Genomic DNA, 15,959 nt, shown 5'->3' on the forward strand with positions numbered 1-15,959 from the left:
TGTCTTTTAAAAGGCTTTCGTGGGCTTAACGCTTCTTTTGAGGGATTCTTGTTAAAACGCACCTACCGAAATCGGACGCATTTTCAAGTTTTTTATTAGTGCCCTTTTGGTCCACTGATGCCAAAAATACTTTTGTAAATCCGTCGATGCTCGTGAGCTGAGGGAGAGGTGGTGGAAAACCGAAAACATGCACTTCTCTTATGGCGTCGACTTCGCATACACAAAACGTGAGAAAGGAGAGTGTACTCTCGGGGTAAATATAAATATGGTCTTGCTGGGTTTATAATTCATCCACACTGAGTTATGAGTGGTTGAAAGTAGGGATAAAAATGCGAATATTTCGGCGACCACCTTGAAGTGGAAAAGTTGCAGAAAGATTTAAAAAAAACCGTTTTCCCTGATTGCTACTGGTTTTAGCTTTTTAATGATACCGAACATGCATCTGTAGTGACACGATGATTGTACCTTTGAGGTGTAAATTTGAGGTTCACATCATCCTCCTTTACTCAAAGATGTTTTTTTTGGACCATGTACGGCTGCTGTTTCATTGTTTCGATAACAGCGAACATAAAACAATCGCATTCCACTGAAATATTCGACTTTTTCAATGGATTTCAAAAGAAGTTCAAATCTTTCGAAAGCTATCTAAAGTACACACACCATGTGATTCATTATTTTGGCATAACATGATATTATCGTCACAGCACGATATTATCGTTCCTGACGATATTGGCCGTGTCGAAATGTCGCCGCTGCAGTTTAAAATACTTTAATCGAACCGCCATCACAATATACGCGGTGGGACTGAAAACCGGTGTTTTACGACTGGGAAATCGTCCGGTGGCAAAACGTGGCCTGCATTTCATTTGCAGCCAACTTTGGTCTTGTTGACGTTGTCATTTATAATACTTCTCTGATCGGTGTAGTCGGACGTTCATTGTGCGGCACTTCGTTAAACTAAGTTAATTCAATACAATTGAAATGTCTCGTACGTTATTTTTCGCCACTTTTGCTGTTCTCGTAGCGTCCACTTTGGCTGTTACATGCACAAAGCCAAAAATAAAGGCGACCACATTCACAACTCGGGATGCCACAATTGTGAGTGAAGAAAAAAATCGCTGCTCGGACTCGGTCACACCGAAAACCTAATATGACTGAACCATTTTGATTATCAATTAAAGGTGTCGCAGATCGCCCTCATCGCTGAATTTTCCTTGAACTGTGCAGAGAGTGATGCTGACGGTTTCCCCCTATTTGCCGAAGTGAACGGACAGTTGAGTCCAGTAGTACGCATCTCTGACAATCGATTCCAAGTAAGTGGATCAGACTGAAATTACTTTCATTGTGTGACCGCAAACGGAATTTATGGAACGAAATGTCAATTAGGTTAGCTGGACCGAGGATCCATCATCCGGTCGTGGTGAACGCGTTGTACGTTTGTTCGACGAGGAAGGTTTCGGTGCTGTGCGAAAGGCACAACGATCGGGTAGCAATGTCAATTCACTGAAGGAATTGGCTTCCGTTAGTGTATATCACTCTGGTGCTTACAATGGTCCATGGATCAATTCGGAAATCTTAGCCGCAGTCTTAGCCGCTGTTGTAGCGTACGTTGCCTTTTCAACGAAAAGTAAATTGTTGTCATAGACAAGGTGACCGAGGACAAAGGGCTGCAGTGCTAGTGGTGAGACTGTGTGGTGTGTATGCGGAGTGTAGTGAATGATTTTGATTCGTTTTCGAATTTTCTTCTTTTTTTATTTAATGTTATTAAAATTCGCTATCACGGAAACACAATTCATTTTCTCGTTTCACTATGAAATTCTGACATCAACAGGATTTTAACCCGTCCAGTCCATGGTATTGGTATACAGACATCGAATAAACCATTTCTGTACACGCAGCTAATCGTTATTTTACTTGTATCCACGTTACTTATTGATAGCTAAGCTAGCTTAACTCTTTAGACCAGTTTATAGTTTTAGACATCGTTAGTTACTCCGTACAATTTGGCACAGATTTTTACTTGGAGATTCTCCAATGGAAAATTTGGTAGCGAAAAGGTCTTGTTCGATAAATCGGGAGAAATAAACAATTACAACGACACTCAACGAAAGTAACTTAGAAACGTTCTTCAATCCTCAAATACAATCCACATCCACCAAATTTTAAATGGAAACATTTACAAAACCTGCACCGTTTCTTACGTCTCGCCTGTTACACGAGTCAATGTATGCATGCACAGCACTGCTTCTAGCATTAACACTGAATTGACAAGTGTCAAATTTGGAGGTGTTAGTGATAAGAGGCTACCGAAGTGACTATTTGCACCCGGGTGCAAATAGCCATATAAAGACTATTTGCACCCGGGTGCAAATAGACATATAAAGACTATTTGCACCCAACTTCAACGGAAATCACGCTTTTGTTATGGAAATTATAAGAAAAACGTTGCCGTTTCACTGGAAAAACAAGTCGGTTTTGAAGCCTGGCTTTATACAAACGAAAATACTTCTTTGAAGCTTATAAAATTCACTTTTCTTTTAATAAATGGGAACAGTAATATACTATATTGTGCGTTAGTATTTATCTAACAAAAAGGCTCAATTCCAGGATTTTTCATTTTTACAAAATTTGGCATATAAGCTAACAGAACGGTTACAAGGGATTTTCCCCTTTTACAAAACGTAACGAAAGGTTCCATTCCAGAGGATTTTTTCCTTTTACAAAACTTGACGCAAACGGATTTATTCCAGTAGTTCTTTCTCTTTAATAAAATGTAAAGCAAAAGGTCAAATTACAGTGGATTTTCCCTTTTACAAAACGTAACAAAAAAGCTAATGTAACGATTTCAGGGAATTTTCCTCTTCGCAAAATGTAATTGATCGGTCGAGATTGTAGTTTTTTATTAAATACAGCAGTTCTAATTGTAGTACTCGCACGGAACCTCCGCTGGGCCCATTGTGCTATGCACATCCCTTTTACAAAATTCCAGATGATTTTTCCCATTTACAAAACGTACCGAAAAATCTTAATTCCAGTGTGGTTTCCCTTTCACAAAATGTAACAAAAAGGCTATTGAAACGATTCCATTGAATTTTCCTCTTCACAAAATGTAGTTCGAGATTGTAGTTTTCCTTTTACAAAATGTAACCTTGAATGTAACGAAAAGACGAAACTTAAAAGGATTTCCCCTTTTACAAATCGTAACGAAAAGGCTAAATTCCGGTGGATTTTCCCTTTTACAAAATGTTACGGAAAACTAAGTTCCAGAGGCATTTTTCCCTTTTACAAAACTAAACTAAAAAGCTTAATTCCAGAGGATTTTTTTCTTTTTCAAAATATAATGAAAAATCTTAATTCCAGTGGGTTTTTCCTTTCACAAAACGTAACGAAAAGGCTAATGGAACGATTCCAGGGAATTTTCCTCTTCACAAAATGTAGTTCGAGATTGAAGTTTTCCTTTTACAAAATGTAACGAAAAGACGCAACTTCAGAGGATTTTTCCCTTTTACAATACGTAACGAAAGGCTAATGGAATGATTTCCCTTTAATTTTCCTCTTTACATTTTTAAATGTAACACAGATCGAGTGTGCACGTTCCCTCTTACGGGATAACTAAACTTGAATGAAAGTTAGGACGATATATTTAAGGCATCTTTGCTGCCGTCTCGCGTCGGTCTCACTGTAAGCTTCCGATTTTCCGAACCTTTAATCAAATGAAGTTTTTTTTAAATTTTTCTTCTGCCAAAGGATAGCGACAAAAACATAATAAAGAAAACAAATGTCCAACCTATCATTATAAAACCTTTGTACTACTTGACGACATCCTTCTTTTCATAGTTTAAAAAGCAAGATTATTTTGCTGACCACTAGCTTGTTACATAATCCAACTTTGTAAACATTGTAAAAACAAGTCTTCAATAAACGAACTTATATAAAATTAAAGCTTCCGATTTACTGACTGGCCTAATTTTCGCCCACACACTCACTCATCACCTCATATGTATGGATATTCTTCTATTACCATAATATTGTTGAATAGATTCCAATACATAATTTTTTGCGGTATCAGTACCAATGGCGCTTCTCTAATAAAGTGGCTAGTCAAGTATTACTTTGTTCGTTACTTTTTAAAAACAATCAGCTCACGTTTCTGCAGTAAAACGGTAGCTTTTTTTTCAATTATTTACATTAAAAAAAACATGATTTGATCCGATTTTGTTGGAGTTGGGTGCAAATAGTCTTTATATGGCTATTTGCACCCGGGTGCAAATAGTATTTATATGTCTACCATGTAACGAAAAAAAAGTGCTGTGATGCGTGTCATGGCGTGTACGAAATCGCGTACAATATTTATGTAGCTTTTTGCGACAGTCGATTTTGTGGGTTGGCAATATTGATATTTAAGTAAAGAGAATCGGAATTTCTAAGCTAATTTTGGTTATTGTCACTTCTATTGCAATAGTTATTTACGTATCTGTTGCAAACTACGGTATATTTTAGGCAATTTCGCGAAAGTGCCTAAAATAAGCCGTCCACAACAGATAAATGATGGAATTTGTTTATGTACTGTCCGTTTGACAAGAGGATCGCCACGGTTCAGCAGGGGGTTTTGAACATTTGTTTTTTACACGTTGGCACACGTGCTCTTGTCAGATTCAAGATTCTTTTTACGAAGGTTACGCTGATTATACTTTGTGAAAAAGGCCAATACCTTGCAAATATGTCACATCTTGGACAGAATTTGACACTGCAATATCTGCAACATGAAAAAACTAAATGTTCGAAACCCCCTGAAACCCCGTGCTTCCACCTACGTAATATACACAAACTAGGTGAGCCAATCTTAATTTATGCGTATACAACTTTTCATGCTGCGGGCCTAAATTACGAGAAAAATTCCAAGCCCAAGGCATGAAAACTACATTCATTAAGGTGGTAAGAATGCAACGTAGCCTTTGCATTTTACATGGAAAATTCGAAATTAGTCAACAGTGGATGATTCGATCGACAAAGGAATAAAATGGTATGTTGACAGCGTCAAAACGAAGTTTGTTTGCTAGACAGGGTATTGTTTGTAAACAAAAATAAATTTTGTACACAGAAAAACCATAATTTTTGTTCATAAAAACTTTGATTTTGTACTCAAATAAAGCGTTTTGTTCAGAAAGAACAGTATTTTGTTCACACAAAATATTGATTTTGTACACAAAAACCCAAGAAACATTTTTTGTACATAAAAATAAAATGTTGACGTTCGTTGCGCAAGATATGGGACGATAGAATTGGTATTTTCCTTATCCAGGACTTAGGACCTAGGAATAATGGCATCTTTTTGTGTTACAAAAATACGTCTTCGGTGTACAAAAACCGTTTTGTGTAATATCATGATTTCTGTGTTCGAAACTGTTTATTATACACAGAAGTCATTTTTTTGTAAACAAAATAAAATGAACCGCACTTTACAGTAGATTTTTTATGTGTGCCAAGAAGCTGAAGCGCAAAAGGTCGTGTGGGGTGTCATTAGAAACGTAATCGAGTGTACTTTCGGTGCAATTTTTATTGGGTTTACAATTCATCCATACTTCCAATGGTTCCTCTGGATCCGAACCGCAACCGAAACTATTTTCCCTGATTGCTACTGGTCTCAGATTTCCAATGACTCCAAACTTGAATGGGTAACTTTTCACACACACACAGTGTCACACACACACACATATTCGATTAGAAAATAGATTTTGGGTCGTTATGGGGGGTAACAGATGACTCCAACATACAGGCAAGGACAATCAAATTTCTGCCTAAGTTTACTTTAGCTGATTTTCAGCTGGTTCCATACAAACAAAACTGTAGCCAGTTTTGTTTGTATGAGTGAATCAGCTGAAGTGAACTTTAGCTAAAATTTGACTGCCTTTTCCTGTTACACGCTTTGAAATATAGAATCACCTAAAGGCTGAGAGCAGTGCTAAGAGCTCTTAGTCAATGCAAGTATACTCTGTAGTCTATAGGTATGGTCTAATGTCAAAATTTGTATGGAGCGGAGGAAATAGCGATTTCATATACAGAAACTCACATCTCAACGATTTTCATTGTATGGACAGACCATACCTGGTTTGTACTACATTCATTGGTACTAAGCGTACTAAGAGTGAGCACACCGCCGCGCCATCGTTGTCGATTTAACAGATGACATAGCCATCTATTGGTGTTTGAGTGGAACTAAGTAAATATTATTCTGACAACAAAACTGCGATTATTTTGATTTGTCAACATTGTGTTTTCGAAAGACATAAGTTCGTCCACGCGTGCTCTTTTTGTTTATAATCCGGGACCGACTTTTTGTGTTAATTATATTTGAGCTTTAACTGTTGAAACGGAAAAATCATTTTTCGTGTAACGGCAATCAGCGAACAAGTATTTTGCCATTTATTATGGGCGAAAATAACCGTTCGAGTAGCATCGTTGTGGAAGATGTCGACAGCAAATTGAAGCAGTACATGCTGATCAATAAACAAATCAGCAGGACATTGAGTACACAACGGATCGAAATTTCTACGCTGAAAAATGCATTGCGAGCTTCTGAGGCCGAATTAATGCAACTACGAATGGATTGCTACAAATATCAGACTAAATACGATGAGATCACGAAATTGTACATAACTCACGTCACTTCGTTAACGTGCATTCTTAAAACTAACGCAGACACATTCAACAGCATATCGGGTGCTAATAACCTTCATGAAACTTGCAATGCTTTGGTAGACCAAATTGTAGGTAGCCCAAAGTCGTCAGTTCCGCAGAACGTTGATAATTCACGCCGAGTTAGTAAATCGTTTGATTCGAACAAAAGTCGATCGCAGAGGCGGAATGATGACAGTAAGTTTTGGGCTATGCTTGCATATTGCGGAGTGAAAATAAAATTTTAATCCTTCCGTCTAGGCGTAGCAGATTCTATGGATACCATCGAGGAGGAAGATGAAAATGAAATTTTTGCTGACGTTTCTGCCGAGCTACCGGACTCAAGTGGTGCAAGTGGAAGCGATACCATCATCGACAACAGTAAAGTTGAAAGTGACGAAGAGAGCAAGGACAGTCTGGATGGCGTTTTAAGTCCTGTACAAACAGGCAACGAAATTTTAGAAGAAAGCCAACTGGCAGATGAGCAAAGTTGCAAAACTGATGGAGTAAAAGTTGGAGATGATGAAGAAAGTGGCGCTAGTGACGATGAACGCGGTGGCAGTGATGAAGAAAGTGGTGCCAGTGATGAAGAAAGTAGCAAGAGCGTTGAAGAAAATAGCAAGAACGTTGAAGACAATGGGAAGAACGTTGAAGAAGGTGGTGTCAGTGATGAAGACAGTGGTGAAAGCGATGAAGAAAGCTGCGAAAATGATGAAGAAAACAGCGCAAGTGATGAAGAAAACAGCGGAAGTGATGAGGAAAGCGACGGAAGTGATGAAGAAAGCGACAGAAGTGATGAAGAAAGCGACGGAGGTAATAAAGCCCATGACGAAACTAATGAGGAGAACGAAACTAGTGTTCAAGGAAACGGCGTAGCTCGTGAGGAAAGTGAATTTACTGTTGTCAGCGTAGTGGATAATGGGGTCATTAGTGGAAATGAATCATCGGAGGAGGAAAGTGATGCGGAAAATAATTCCGAAAATTCCTATTCCCTCAATCAAACCTCAATACTCGTTGCTCACGATGATTCAACCATAACGAACGACGATGATTCCGATAAGGAAAATGAAACGGCCAACGATACCATTAGCACACACTCGATCAGCAAAAATACTTCATCGGTAATTAGTGTTGACAGTGACACGTTTGATAAGTCCACTCCGTCAAAACCGTCAAAGAAATTGCCAGCGAACAAGAAGAAAGCCACCACCGTGTCCGATCAGTCAATAAGTCTGACCTACGGCAACATGGAAGAACAAAGCTTAGTGTCCAGTACACCATATCGAAACAGCAATCCTAGCAGTGATGCATCGGACGATACAACCATTCCAGCCCAATCATCCAAATCGAGAACATCGAGCAGAACATTATCAACGACATCTCAGTCGTCCACTTCGAGCAGCGTCTCATCGGGCAGGCCAAGACGGAAAGCAGCACCAGTGGTCCTATCCGAACCGAAATTGAATACAAAACTTCGACGTCCTCGTTAGGGAGAAATAATTTTTCTTTAAATTTTTGTAAAATTTGTAAATAAACCGGACATCAGTCGTAACGAATGTCATTTCTGAGTCATTATGCTATCGGTCACAACGACAAAAATAGGTTTTGGCTTGCCCGAACAATAATATCAAATGCGGAGCCTACGATGAAACGGTAGATGGTACAAAAATTTGTCCCAGAGTAAGTCTACCTCCATCGAGATCCACTATTTTACAATAAATTCAAAACAATACAATTGCCGGAACCGATTATCAGTAACATGACTCTCATGCGAGATCAATTCATTCCGGTGTTAAGAGGACAGCTACGTAATCCGGCTAATTATAATGGCTACCCCGCGCATTACGCGGATATTTTCAATCCAATGGAATATTTGGAATTGATTTGTATAGCATTGATGTACAACGTGGACGAGATCATGGTTTGGCGCCATACATTGCGTACGTAAAGTTGTGCAGAAATTTCACGGTCACTTGCTGGCATTAGTTCCTCACGGAAACATTGTCCGTTTTCCTGATCTGCCAGAAAAACAGATTTGTTACATTGTCCGTTTTTGTGGCCCATCACAAAAAACAGACATTGTTTCCGCGAGAGTCCATGAAGTAAAAGATTTGGCAACATCCTCTTGCCGGTGTAAGGTACCTAACAGACTTATAAAACTCAGTGAAAACTCTGAAGACGATGCAGTGCTGACGATTTTATTAATGTGACCGGTTGCCACAGCGCGAGATATGAAGTCAGATTTCGGTTTTACAGCCATGGTGATGTAGTTATCGTGGTTGGACTGATTGAAATGTGCTCTTTGATCCAGCCACTATAGTATGATACATTTGCATAAACGTCTGGCTGTCCTTCACCGCATCTGAATGGATATGTGAGACGCATTACTGATACCGATCGATTCGCCTATATACTGAATCAAATCCCGAGATTACTTACGGAATTCCAAAGCTGACGATTCCAACCAGTTTGGTGTTATACGTGAGCGATCCGCCAGAGTCGCCCTATTTGTGCGATTATTTGTTTCATTATATACCGATCTCCAGCGTCAAAATTTTGTAAATTAAATTCATGTACCTTGCATGCTCCAAATCCTACTGCACCATTCGTGCAAATATTTCCGTCTTGAAGATTATCGGTGATCTTTTCAGATACGCTTGACGAGTTGCATTTATCCATTCCAATGATATTTAACATAATGTATTGCATCTTTCTGGTCACGTAGCCGTCAGCCTGTTGAAAAGATTTCGTTGAAACGGAGACAATGGGTTGTGATGGAAGTTACAGATTTAGCCGCAAAAATCGACTCCAGCGCCAACTTTGTAATTTTCTTTCTCGAATTTCACACGTAATTTCTACTCAAACGGGAATAATTTTGTAATTTTACTTAAAAAATACAAACTCTACTACCGAATCAAAACATAAACAACCAGAATACATGTCTTATTTACGAGCGTCATATACCTTGATCGCAATTCTTCTTCTTCTTAAAATGGCGGAAATCACAACCCATTCAAGCCATAAGTGCGCCAAAAATTTAAATATTTTCAACTGACAGTTGCACAAAATAACTCTGATGTCATAAATGTCAAAAACTAAGTATTAAAATCAAGGCTGTATACTTTGGGGAGGTCACGCAGATACAGATACGCGGGTTACACACAACAGTTGATGATAAAATGGCCGATTTCATACGAAAATTCACGCCGTCAGTGTGCCTAAAATTTGAATTTTGAGTGAACGATTTGATGAAAAAGTGAACCAAAAAATACATTTCAACGCTTCCTTGTATGAAAATGAGGCTACGTTAGAAAGACCTACGCACTTTCCATTTTGAATTTCGACCGCACTAACGGCGTGAATTCACCGACTCTGATGATTCTCGTCGTCTTTATGGGGCCATTCACAAATAACGCACGCGGTGGACGGTTAATTTTTGACCCCCCTCCCCTGTTTCGCACGCGTTTTTCATATAAAAATGTCTGATTTCTGACCCAACCCCCTCCCCCCTTAGGTGAACGCGTAATTTGTGAATTGCCCCTTATGATGTGGTGAATTTTTTTACACGTAAAATCATCAGAAGTGGTGTGTTCCCGCGTATCTAATAAAATGGCGGTCTGCGTGACAATAAAATGGCGGTCTGCGTGACCTCTTCAAAGTATACAACCTTGATTAAAATGACTTGCGATATGCTTTGAAATAGAAGGCGCACTTTAAGGCTCTTCAATCCGCGTTATATAGTTACATAGAGATAGAATTTCAATTAATTGATCTGACACGCCTTGAAGTAAAAAATGCGAAATGAAGTAATAGATCCTGATAGAAGAACCTGTGAAAAGTTCAGAACTAACGGTAAACTTACATATAATCTACCCCATCCAGTTAGCATAACTTCCGAACCATCTGGAACTGCTGTTTCCTGCAGCACTACTGGCTGAACATTTTCGTTGAATTGAATCGGTCCCTTAACTTTCACAAGACCAATGTCATTGGCAAGTCTGGTCGGCTTGTTGAAGTGCTCGTGCGTTATCAATCGTTCAGCTTCATAGAATGTTCCAGTTTTGAAATCATTGGATCCAACCATAATTTTGATTTGTTGCGGAGTTGCTAAGATGAGACAATGACTGGCCGTTAAGACAAAGTTTGAATTGATCACAGCGCAGCCACAAAAATGTTGTATAACATCTTGTATTGAACATTGGTATGGAGCTAGACGGTCTGGTGCCTCTCTACCGCCGGCGATGTATAATACAGTATTTTCGAGAATATCTCTATCATCAGTGGCTGTGAAGTCAATTGAAAGATTGTTCAGTAAAGTTGATCGCAAATGAAGAGTATCAGAGTCATTACTACCGTGGATTGATTGCAAAATGCAGTAGATGACGAATAGTTGTAGCTTCATTGTTACGGCCGACTCACGACTTATTCGCTGGGTGACAGAAATTGAATTAACTTTTGACTGTTAAGTAAGAGACAGAGGTTACCCATTTACCCATTTAAAGTTTCAAAATATTGTGACATCGCAGTGAGCTATAGAGATTATTTTGACCGATTAAAATGAACGCTCAGGGTAGTATTACACAATATGGAGGAATTGTTACAGTAGCATATGGATTGTAATTAGTTTCCGATTCAATACTTAATCCGATTTAAGCAGATCTTTACGATCGATCGATGTATCAACGAAAAGTATTTTTGTGGAAAGAAGGTGTCAACTTCCGACACACTAAACTTAAGCTACACTTCACGACAAATACACCACTGTAGTTAAACAAGAACAAGTCAGCTAGCCTGATTTAACAGATGTTATCAATACAAGTTTAACCTTTCACATCTTCGATTCGAGTACACCGCTGATTTGTACTGCAACTAAATTGCATACCGAAAGGTTCTCGTCGACACTAAAGCGAAAAAATGTTGCGCCATTTTAGGAGGGAAATGTTCTGGCAAAATGTTAAAAATAATGAAGTAGAAGAATATTTGTATCGGTCTGTTCTTTGAGATCTAAAGAAGCAACGGATTCGATTACACTGGTCAAGGCTTTCTGGAATTGTTCTCAAGCTCATACGCTAGATTTGCTCGTACTGGGCGAATATGGATTGGCGTTATATGTTCTACAAAGTACATACATCCAGTTATATGTAAGACACTATTTTCAAGTAGTTTAGTGAAGTGGAAGAACACACCTTTTCCTTGTTGAAATAGATGAATACTTCAATTACTTATTCGAGTGATAAAAGACACACACTTACCCAATGTCGAATTTTGGGGAAATTATGTGGGACAAACAACACAGCGAAGTGATAAATCCCGATATAGCCATTCACTATTTTATTAGGATTTTTTTTAAATTACAAATTTAAAACAAATTTTCACTAGAATCCTACACTAAAATTACGAGAATTCGCTATAGAAAATAACAATTCATTAATCATAATCACACTGGCCCCCTTCTTGATGAGGTCAATAAACCGACTGGCCATGTTGGTGAATTGGAATGTTCTATTTCTGTCGAGGTTTACCAATTTTTCCACTCTTGTTTCAGTTCCACTCTGAGCATCACCACCCTGAGCATCACTTTGTCCATCATCACCAACTTGCTCCAGAGTCACTTCATCCACGGCTTCCCGAGCGAAAAAAATGATTCAAAACGTATAAGCATATACGTATTTTTTCAGTATAAGTAAGGGTATGTTGATATGCTGTTAGCATTCAGCATATGATATATAGGTTTATATACTGCTATCAGTATTTAAACATATACGGTCTTATATTGTGACCAGTATTTAATCAAATACGTTTGTGTACTTACTAATGTAACAATCAGTCTATGATGAGCTTTTGTCGGGGCAACATATCTGTCACATGCGTTTTACGAGGTAAGAGCAATATTCACCTCAACATTTATATATATCAAATACTCAAGGATTGAGCATACGGCATTTTTTACGTTGCGCTTTAGCAACGGACTACACGAACTCTCACGTGACCAAAACCACTTAACAGAACAAAGGGCATAGCAGGGTTAGCATGTAAAAAGTGCCCCAAAGGAACTGAAACTTGTGATACATCATTCGAAAGGTCTTGGCCTAGAACTACTTTTAATGTAGTATCAAACTCCATAATGGAGTTATAGTGGAGTTATTGACGAAAACGTGAATTTTGTTTTTCATTTATTTCTCTCTAGTGTGTTGTAGAGATGAGCGGGCCGCCCGAAATACATCGGCCCGACCCGACCCGACCCGGCCCGATCGGGTTCGGGTCCGGGTTTTGAAAATTCATTCGGGTCGGGTCGGGTCGGGCTTTGAAAACAAAAATTCGGGCCGGCCCGACTTAGAAATACAAATTTAAATTAAGCCAATAAAAGCCTATAAAGCATGAAACACTAACTTATTTTATTATTTTACTTCGCGTATAAGATTATTGCAAAGCTTTTATGCGTAGAAAATGATTTTTCATTAAATTTCTTATAGTAAAAAAAAGTCGGGTCACGTCGGGCCGATGATTTTTTCGGGTCGGGTTGGGTCGGGCCGCGAAGAGAAAAGTCTCGGGTCGGGTCGGGCTCGGGTTCAAAAAATTGGATCGGGCCGGGTCGGGTTGGGTATTGAAAAAACGTCGGCCCGCTCATCTCTAGTGTGTTGACGTAAAAATCTGTAAAAATTCTCAAAAAATGTCTGTATGAAGGGTAACATCTGAGATCTTTATTAGATTTTTTGGACCCCTATTTAAGGGTGAAAAAATTCAGAGAAAAATTCTGCGATTTTTTTTCATACGTTGGAGGTACAGAACTAACTCGGTATTTTGACCATTGATTGGTCTTATAGACATGTATTTTGCATAATTTTTTCAGATTTTTCAAAATGGTGGAACATATTCAATTTTTCGAAACAATTTTTGAGTGAATTTTTTAACCCCAAAGGAGGTGTCCAAAAATTCTGCAAATAATCACAGATGTTACTCTTCATACAGACATTTTTTGAGAATTTTTTCAGAATTTTCAGTTACAGCCAACGGGAGATATAAATTATGGACAAAACTCACCCTCATACCCAAAAACTCATTCCTAGCGTGCTTTTAAGGGCTGATATTCTACCAAAAACCCCGTTTTGTTAAGTCCAGTCAAGTTGCCGATCATATCTGATAATAATCTGTAGTTTTATGGAATTTTCTTTTTCGGTCGTAGCGCGGACGCATTTTCCACGGGTAAAAATACACCCCTGACATGATCTGATCAATGTATAATTGGGCGTCATGCCTGTTCGTTTGATCTAAATAAATAAATAAATAAATAAATAAATAAAATACCGAGTTAGTTCTGTACCTCCAACGTACGAAAAAAAATCTCAGAATTTTTCTCTGAATTTTTTCACCCTTAAATAGGGGTCCAAAAAATCTGATAAAAATCTCAGATGTTACCCTTCCTACAGACATTTTTTGAGAATTTTTACAGATTTTTACGTCAACACACTAGATAGAAATAAATGAAAAACAAAATTCACATTTTCGTCAATAACTCCACTATAACTCCATTATGGAGTTTGATACTACACTAAAAGTAGTTCTAGGCCAAGACCTTTCGAATGATGTATCACAAGTTTCAGTTCCTTTGGGGGCACTTTTTACATGCTAACCCTGCTATGCCCTTTTGCGCTTCCCGTACCACTACCAATTATCACGTAAAGTGAATTGTGATAGAAACATCCATCGAAACAAGACACTGTTTCGGCCTCAGAGCTCGGTGGTGGCCATCTTCATTTGCTCCACCGGCTCTTTCACAATACAGTAATCGAACGGAACAGTTTGAATTAAATGTTTAGTTCCTTCGAGTAAGAAAGCTTGTGATATGCAATATCGAAATGACATACATTGGAGAAACACTGGAAATCTTTTTACCCCTTACACAGTGAAAAAGCCAAACACAACACCGAACACAATTACAGCGAAAAAGCTCTGACAAATAGTGGAATACCTTATCACCATTCTCCATGTCGAATCAATCGCCAGACGGAAGCTTTCAACAAACAAAACAATCGAAGAAACGTAGCAAATCTTTATTACTACAAAAAACGGCAGCCAAAAATTCTCTAACCGAACAACCGGAATGACTTTTTCTCATAATCTTTCAAATTCAAAATCAAAGCTCACTCAGAAAATCGAGAATTAATGACGAAGAAAAAAACTCGAAATTAAAAAAAGAAGAAAACCGGAAAATAAGAACTGCAAACTGGAATCGAACCGAAATTCTAAAAAGAACTGAAAAAACATTGAGAAAGGAAAAAGGAAAACAATGAAAAAGCCACCTGAACGGCAACCACAAAAATCAACGCGCATTCAAAGGTCTTCACTAATGTACTTCGCAAATTGCGACATTTGTACCGTTCCAACCGCGTCAATCACCTCAAACGTAGAAATCTTCCGCTTCTTCATCTCGTTTCTTTCTTCATTTCCATTGGAGACTTCTGACTGGTCATCATCTGCTTGATTTTCCATCAATGATGTGTCAGTAGAGTCTACGCCACTAGAGTCAGTTTCTTTCGTGCTTATGAAAACAGAATAATCGTTTTTCGCAGAGATTGACCAATTCAAAGTACTAGTGTCACCTTGCGGAGTTGTGAATTCTTCTTTCATTGTTTGGGAAGAAGATTCTCATGATATGGCACGCATATCTTATCATTGGCTGATGTTGTGCTAATGGCAATATTTGTGAGCATTTCTTCGTATTTTGAATCAGATTTGTGGAGTTCATCATATTGTCCGTTCGCTTCGTTTGAGAAGAAAATCTTGAAAGTTTTGCTGCAGCTTTCAACGTAGTTCAGCCATTGAACGTATGCCAATCCTTTCATAGTTTGCTGGACTAACTGTTTTTGATTGTCGATGGTCTTCCGTAAGATTTTGATCTCCATGGTTAAATGAACGACTTCCAATTTTACCAATTTTGATTTTTCTTTTTTCAAATCAGCCATCAATTGTCGGATGTTGCAGTTCGGAATTGATGCTCTTTCTAAAAACTTGTTTTCCAAATACTTGAAATCTCCGAACCATTTTTGAACGGTCATGCCTTTTTCGAGAATGCCTTTCCGACAGAGTTTCTGATTATAGTTCTTCAAGTAGACCAGCATTTTACCTGTAGCCTCACTGTAAACATTCGTGCGAACCTAGAATCGAAAGAAATTTGGAAACTTGAATGATCCTTGAATTCCTCAATACGCGTAAAACATGAGCTAGGCCTTCAACTGCAAATTCGTTCGGAGCCTGGTTCAGTTATTAAAGAATCGGACTTCAGC

General features: G+C 38.4%; 3 protein-coding genes across 9 annotated transcripts; 2 read left to right on the plus strand and 1 right to left on the minus strand.

The window, feature by feature from the left end:
- The first annotated feature begins 892 nt into the window (after positions 1 to 892).
- LOC119082008 (translocon-associated protein subunit delta) lies at positions 893 to 1,793 on the plus strand. Its single transcript, XM_037191325.1, has 3 exons — positions 893 to 1,098; positions 1,182 to 1,313; positions 1,387 to 1,793. The coding sequence occupies exons 1-3, from the start codon at positions 982 to 984 to the stop codon at positions 1,642 to 1,644; spliced, it is 507 nt and encodes a 168-aa protein (XP_037047220.1). The 5' UTR covers positions 893 to 981; the 3' UTR covers positions 1,645 to 1,793.
- Positions 1,794 to 6,248: 4,455 nt separating this feature from the next.
- On the plus strand, positions 6,249 to 8,224 carry LOC119082049 (uncharacterized protein DDB_G0290685-like). Of its 6 annotated transcripts, none has more exons than XM_037191380.1 (4): positions 6,249 to 6,873; positions 6,937 to 7,248; positions 7,333 to 7,446; positions 7,489 to 8,224. In XM_037191380.1, the coding sequence occupies exons 1-4, from the start codon at positions 6,429 to 6,431 to the stop codon at positions 8,163 to 8,165; spliced, it is 1,548 nt and encodes a 515-aa protein (XP_037047275.1). In that variant the 5' UTR covers positions 6,249 to 6,428; the 3' UTR covers positions 8,166 to 8,224. The 6 variants fall into 6 exon arrangements, with proteins under 6 accessions (XP_037047275.1, XP_037047273.1, XP_037047274.1 ...); XM_037191379.1 differs by having other exon boundaries at positions 6,251 to 6,873; positions 6,937 to 7,269; XM_037191378.1 differs by having other exon boundaries at positions 6,250 to 6,873; positions 7,333 to 8,224.
- A 633-nt stretch (positions 8,225 to 8,857) lies between these two features.
- LOC119082085 (chymotrypsin-2-like) lies at positions 8,858 to 11,272 on the minus strand. Of its 2 annotated transcripts, XM_037191447.1 has the most exons (6): positions 11,168 to 11,272; positions 11,029 to 11,104; positions 10,538 to 10,959; positions 9,253 to 9,408; positions 9,115 to 9,179; positions 8,858 to 9,037 (listed from the first exon to the last, which is right to left on the minus strand). In XM_037191447.1, the coding sequence occupies exons 2-6, from the start codon at positions 11,075 to 11,077 to the stop codon at positions 8,926 to 8,928; spliced, it is 804 nt and encodes a 267-aa protein (XP_037047342.1). In that variant the 5' UTR covers positions 11,078 to 11,104; positions 11,168 to 11,272; the 3' UTR covers positions 8,858 to 8,925. The 2 variants fall into 2 exon arrangements, with proteins under 2 accessions (XP_037047342.1, XP_037047341.1); XM_037191446.1 differs by lacking the exon at positions 11,168 to 11,272 and having other exon boundaries at positions 11,029 to 11,166.
- Between the last annotated feature and the right edge of the window lie 4,687 nt (positions 11,273 to 15,959).

This window comes from Bradysia coprophila, unplaced genomic scaffold (assembly GCF_014529535.1).
Source record: "Bradysia coprophila strain Holo2 unplaced genomic scaffold, BU_Bcop_v1 contig_373, whole genome shotgun sequence".
Classification (NCBI taxonomy): Eukaryota; Metazoa; Arthropoda; class Insecta; order Diptera; family Sciaridae; genus Bradysia; species Bradysia coprophila.